This window comes from Quercus lobata, chromosome 7 (genome assembly GCF_001633185.2).
Source record: "Quercus lobata isolate SW786 chromosome 7, ValleyOak3.0 Primary Assembly, whole genome shotgun sequence".
NCBI lineage: Eukaryota > Viridiplantae > Streptophyta > Magnoliopsida > Fagales > Fagaceae > Quercus > Quercus lobata.
Window position 1 is genome coordinate 44,420,153 of NC_044910.1, and position 6,096 is coordinate 44,426,248.

Sequence of the window (6,096 nt, forward strand, 5' to 3'; positions counted from 1 at the left end):
ATTAGTTAATATTGATAAAAAATATTTTTAAAAAGAGAAAAATTGATTTAAGTATTATGAAGTAGTTGATTTAAGTATGAAATAAATTCATTTATATTAATAAGAAGTCATTAATGATAATAACAAATAATTATAACACTAAAAAAGAAAAATTGCCCAAACATTATTAAAAGAATCCCAATAATATATATTTTTTCTTCTTCTTATTATTGTTATCATTATAGTAAGTATATGAAGTTGTTTTTTTTTTTTTTTTTGAGAAAAATTATACGAAGTAATTGATTTAAATAAGAAATAAATTCCATTATATATACATTGTCTTTTTTGGAAATTTATCCTTCAAACTGCCACTTTTATAAGTGCTAACAAAACACTCAAATTTTTCAAAAAACATTTTTTAACATCTTTTATCAAATACTCAATTTTTAATAAAAATATCTTTTTATTATGCATTTTTTAAAAACCCCACTTCTTTAAAAAAAACCTAAACCAAACTAATTCTAAGTTTTAGTAATCTTTCCTAAACTTTCCGGTTGCCGACTAGTAATCAATTTTTTTTTTTTTTTTGATAAAATAAAAATTAGGTACGTAGGATTGATTCTTTCTCGAAGGGGAATTTTATAATATTGATATATAGGTAGGACCCGGAAATGGAGAGCCTATGCTTTTGACATCATAAGCGTGTCACGAGTCAGTCACTGCACACTGACCGACGAGCCACGCTATTGATTTAGAAGTCGACAAAATAGTAACCCATCCATATTAATAAAAAAAACAGAATTTTCTTTTCATCATCATTATTCTTCTTCGACTCTCACAGTCTCACAGTCTCACTCATTCCCAATTTTGTTGTCAATCACCCAAAATTCCTTCTTTTAATTACTACTAAAGTAGTAGCAGTGTAAAAATTTTAAGGTTCGGTAAATTGGGATTTTAAGGAGAAAGCAGCAGCAGCGATGCACGTGAGCCGACCATCGGTGCATCCGGTGGAGGCGCCGCCACAGACGGCGCAGAATGTGCCGAGAGCGAGGATGAAGGACATACAAGGCATGCCTGGTACTTGTGGCGGCTTCGCTTTGCGTCTCTTTCAGTTTATCTTCGCCGTCATCTCTCTCCTTGTCATGGCTTCCACCTCCGATTTCGCCTCCGCCTCTGCCTTCTGGTACTTCCTTCGCCTCTTTTGTTAAGTGGGTTTTGTTTACTTTTAAGATTTGTTCTTCCTAAATTTTTTGCATGAAAGGTGTTTGAATAAATTCCTTAACCAAATTTATTATAATTGAAGTATTGAACATCGAAAAGAAGAATCTTTGAAACTATGTACGGTTTTTGTTTATTTATTGGTAAGTGAAATAGGGTCCATGGCGATTGTGTAGAGGGTGGATTCATAAATGGGTTTCTTTTATGTATTGTACTCATTCTGGTAGAGATATTTAAGACCCCTATTCTTTTCTACCATTTCTGGATGTTGAATTTACTATATAGTAGTTCTGTATACACTATTTGTAACATAAATTAGTAAATTACATGTACAGTTAGAAAAAATGTTAGGGTGGGGTTCAAGGTGTTAGCCTAGTAGTACCAGCACCCTCTGTGGTGCCCAGTGCCTAAGGTTCGAAACCCCACCTCTCCCTTCCCCACTAAAAAGGAAAGAAGGAAAGAAAAATGACGGGCGTCAAGATGTTTGTGGGAGCAGGGCTTGCTTGTTGGTACCTGATTGACATTGACGAGACCAGAATAAGAATTGTTCCAATTCAGAATTTTTTTTTTCAATGAAGTTCTCTGTAGAAGGTTGAATTTAATGTTCTTCTTTGTATCATATGTGAATCATTTACATCTTTGTATATGATGGATAACTGGTAGTTTATATCATCAACATTTAGCATAAGTAGTGGTTGGCAGCATAAGTAGCATATCTTAATAATTTAGCATGACTGAGTCCACCGTGTGATCTGCCACTGTGGACCATTTGCTAGACTAAGTGCATCTTGGAATGCTGGTTTATCACTAAATTGGTATATAAAAAAAAAGCCTTGAATTGAAACTTAGATCTGAAACGTGTTGAAAGAACATAGAGTTAATTCCATAACATGATCACCATTTTAAACTTGGATTTTACTAACTTATGCCCTTAGACCATTTTAGGAAACTTTTTATGGAAAAATGAAAAAGTTACTAACTTTTTTTTTACAGTTTTTTCAATTTCCCATAAAATGTTTCCAAAAAGGGATGAGTAATTTATGCCCTAAGGTGCTCTCTCTCTCATCAAAGATAGGTGGAGACTGGTCAGTGAAGGGGAAAATTTGTAGTTATGACAGATAATATTTTTATAACTTACAAGTGGATGATACAAGATTTGCGTCCAGTCAGCCCTCTTTGACTTTTTGTCTCCAGCCTGTTGAAAGTCAATACTAACCAAGCCCCTGTGTCCAACTTGTTGACCTATTATCTTCGTAGTAATTTGAACTTTTTAGTCAATCCCATTATTAGTTAGAAAGCCTTCAGATGAGTGTGTGCTTTTGACATTTGTCTACCTGTTGAACCTACGTACTATTTCCCCTGGTTTACCATTCCCACCGACGTGGCAAACAGGTCAGAGAAATTACAGCACAACTTTTTGCGGGTGGTTTGGGCAATGAGTTCAAATACCATTTGGTGGTGTGGGATACAGTTTACTCTCCTGTTGCCAGTGGAGGTTTGGGTGTAAAGAAGTTGGGGACCTTTAATCAAGCTTTAGTGGGGAAATGGTCATGGCGCTTTGGGACAGATGACACATTTATGGAGATAGGTAATAGCTACGAAGTATGGTGAAAAATGGTGGGGATGGATTTCAGAATCTGATAGAGGAACCCGTGGTTGTAGCCTTTGGAAAAGTGTTTGAGCAGGATGGGACAGACTTATAAGTTATTTGTCATTTGATGTAGTTGATGGTAATTGTGTACAGTTTTGGTATGACCATTGATGTGGGAATCACCCCTTTGAAGGAGTTCTTCCCCTCTGCTTTGGCCCATTTTTTGTAGCACTTGGTGGCTGGGAGGAGGAATGCAGGGCTATTTGTATTTTCAACAGTTTTGGTGAACGGTCCAATAATTCCGAATGCTCCACATGGAAAATGGCCACGGAGCTGTCAATGTATGGAGAGATAGGGATTGTTGTCTTTGGTAGTGATACTGTCAGAGTTGTTTGTATGTTCATCAGATAGTAATGCATCTACTCACTCATTGTTGGTTAGTCAGATAAATGGGGAGGCACAAGCTGGGATGTTAAATTTCATAGAGACTTTAATGATTTGGAATTGGAGTCAGTAAGTTCCTTCCTAAATTTTTTTAACTCAAATATTCATATGAGAGAGGGTTGTGATAGATTGATGTTTGTTCGTTCTTTGCTGTCTTACGTGATCCTAGTGCAGTTTCTTTCCCTTGGAAGTATTTGGTCTGTTAAGGCTCAAAGAAGGGTTTCCATTTTTGAATGGACAGTAACTTGGGGTAAGATACTTACTTGTGACAATCTCATGAAGAGAGGTTGTACTTTAGAGGGTTGGTGTTGTATGTGCCGGTATAGCGGAGAGGTAGTGGATCTTCTATTGATGCGTTGCATTGTAGCTCACTTTTTGTGGAGTTATATTTTTGGATTTTTTGAAATTCAATGGGGGTTACCAATGATGGTCATGGATATCTTGTTTGATTGGACTTGGAGGAATTGGTTTGGGAAACATTCTTTGGATATTTGGAATCTAGTCCCTTTTATGCTTGGTGTGGGCTTATGGAGGGAATGAAATTATTGTTCTTTTGAAGATGCAGAAAGTTTTGGTGACTCAATTGCAAACAGTATTGATTACAGTATTGTTTGACTAGTCCCATGCTTGGGGCTTTAGTTTTACCAACGGTAATTCTTTTGTTGATTTTGAAGAGTCTGCACCTAATAACTTATTTTTTGTAATTCTTTAGACTTCTTTGTATTCTTCATTAAGTATTCTTTTTTTGATAAAATATCATTACTTATCAAAAAATAAAATACTGTCCGTTGAAGTCAATATTTACTTTTTTTGAGTACAACAATTGCACATCATGGGCACCTACTTGTTCTATGTGATCCCTGTTTAGATTGTTTTGGCAATAATTATCTAAGCATAGAATTTGAGCTCATCTTTTTATTACATAGCTACTTTACCTTTGTGGGTGAAAAAGTCCAGTTGCATTGTGTATTTCTGCTGTTCTGGTTGTAACCATTTAAATGATTATGTAAGTTAGTTTGTTTGTAAGATTAATAGTTCGTTGTTTTTTTTTAAAAGTAGATAAATTTGAATAATATGAACTCTTCATGCTTTTTCCTGTGTCAGCTACCTTGTTGTTGCTGTTAGCTTGCAAAGTTTGTGGAGCTTTTCTCTGGCAGTTGTTGATTTATATGCCATTTTGGTGAGACGAAGCTTACGGAACTGCAGAGTTGTCAGTTTCTTCACCATTGGTGATGGGGTAAGAAAACTGTTGGAATTGGTTGCTGATTAGGCGCCATGCAAATTCTGTTTAATCACTAGGAAAGTGGCTTGTAGCTGTAGGTTGTTTCTTGTCGTTAATCTGTTGAATGAGTTGATAATGTGAATTAGTATTCAGCTGAAAGTCTAATAAGTGTTTTTTATAAGCTCAGTTTTTAGCTTTTAGCTTTTATGTACAGCTTTTTAAAACCTCATTTTTTCAAAGTATAAGTATATTTTTGCACATGTTTAGCAAAAAGTTTTCGGCAAAAAACAAAATAAGTTGTTCCCAAACGAACATGAGCTTCTTGTGGAGGAATAATTTGCCATTGCTAATTGATCTCCTTTTTTTTTTTTGGAGTAATTCTTGATGATTGGTGGATACTGAAATTCTACATTTCTAAGAGCAATTACTATTGCTAGTCTTGTTCTTTAATCAATACTGTATTGATGTGTGATTACTGTAATATCAATGGTGTGGAAAGTAAGATTGGTGCATTAGGGAAGCATGAAGATTTTGTTTAAGATTTTGTTATTGTGCAGATCACATCCACTCTTACATTTGCTGCTGCATGTGCATCTGCGGGCATAACAGTACTCATTGGCAATGATCTTAATAAATGTGCCATAAACCACTGCACAAGGTTTGAGACTGCTACAGCTATGGCTTTTATGAGCTGGTTTTCCGTTTCACCTTCCTTTCTACTGAATTTTTGGTCGTTGGCTTCCCGGTGAAATTTTGGCAAAAAATCCGTAGTCAGCAAATGCTTTTGTGCTATCCTTGCTGGGTTTTTATTTTTATTTTTAAATTTCTTTTTGCATTTATAGTACACCATGTTTGGAGAACTGATTTCTCATACTTTGTATATAGGTAAATTATGCTAAACTTTTAAGGAAGGGAAAAAAAGTATTTTAAATGCATTGCATTTCACTCTTTGCAAGGTACATGTGTTTGTGTGTCAGTCTCTATGCTCTGAAAACAACCAGCCTGCTTTACCATTCATAATCATATATAACTTTCACTAAATTCCAATCATCATCATCAACCCAACAATCTCCGAAGTTCTTTTTGTTTAGAGGTAGTTTGGTTTTATCATTTGCTTATAACGCATAATCGAATCCTCAAAAGTTCATTCAAAGGTCAGGGTTTTCATGAAAAACAATCCCAATTCCCAAGTGCAGTTTTCGTGAGCAATTCCAAAGTAGCTTTTAAGATTGCGTACTCCATTTACAGTTACAGAGGTCGGTGAGTGTATGCCCTTTTGTGATATAACTTTTTTAAGGGGTGATAAATTATTAAATTAATGATGCTATGCTCTAATTAGTTTATAGGTACTAATTAGTTTATAGGTACTCTAAATTGAAGTAATGTTACAGTCATAAATTATTTTATAATATTTTTATAAATTATTGATGTAGCCAGTTTTTAAGTTTTTTATTGGTTTTATTTAGGCTCACTATTAATATCACTTTTTTATTTATCAATGACCACTTATCACATCATTAGTTTGTAAAATTTTTTGTAAAAAAAGTTTGTATCTCTAGCATTATTCCTCTTAATAGATATCTTTAAGATATTTGTCAATGAACTATTTTAGGAAAATTTTGATATTATGAAAAATATAAAA

The 6,096-nt window shown here is 34.4% G+C and overlaps 1 protein-coding gene across 1 annotated transcript; it reads left to right on the forward strand.

The window, feature by feature from the left end:
• Positions 1-666: 666 nt before the first annotated feature.
• LOC115952206 (CASP-like protein 5A2) lies at positions 667-5,399 on the forward strand. Its single transcript, XM_031069284.1, has 3 exons — positions 667-1,162; positions 4,337-4,469; positions 5,012-5,399. The coding sequence occupies exons 1-3, from the start codon at positions 957-959 to the stop codon at positions 5,201-5,203; spliced, it is 531 nt and encodes a 176-aa protein (XP_030925144.1). The 5' UTR covers positions 667-956; the 3' UTR covers positions 5,204-5,399.
• Positions 5,400-6,096: the final 697 nt, after the last annotated feature.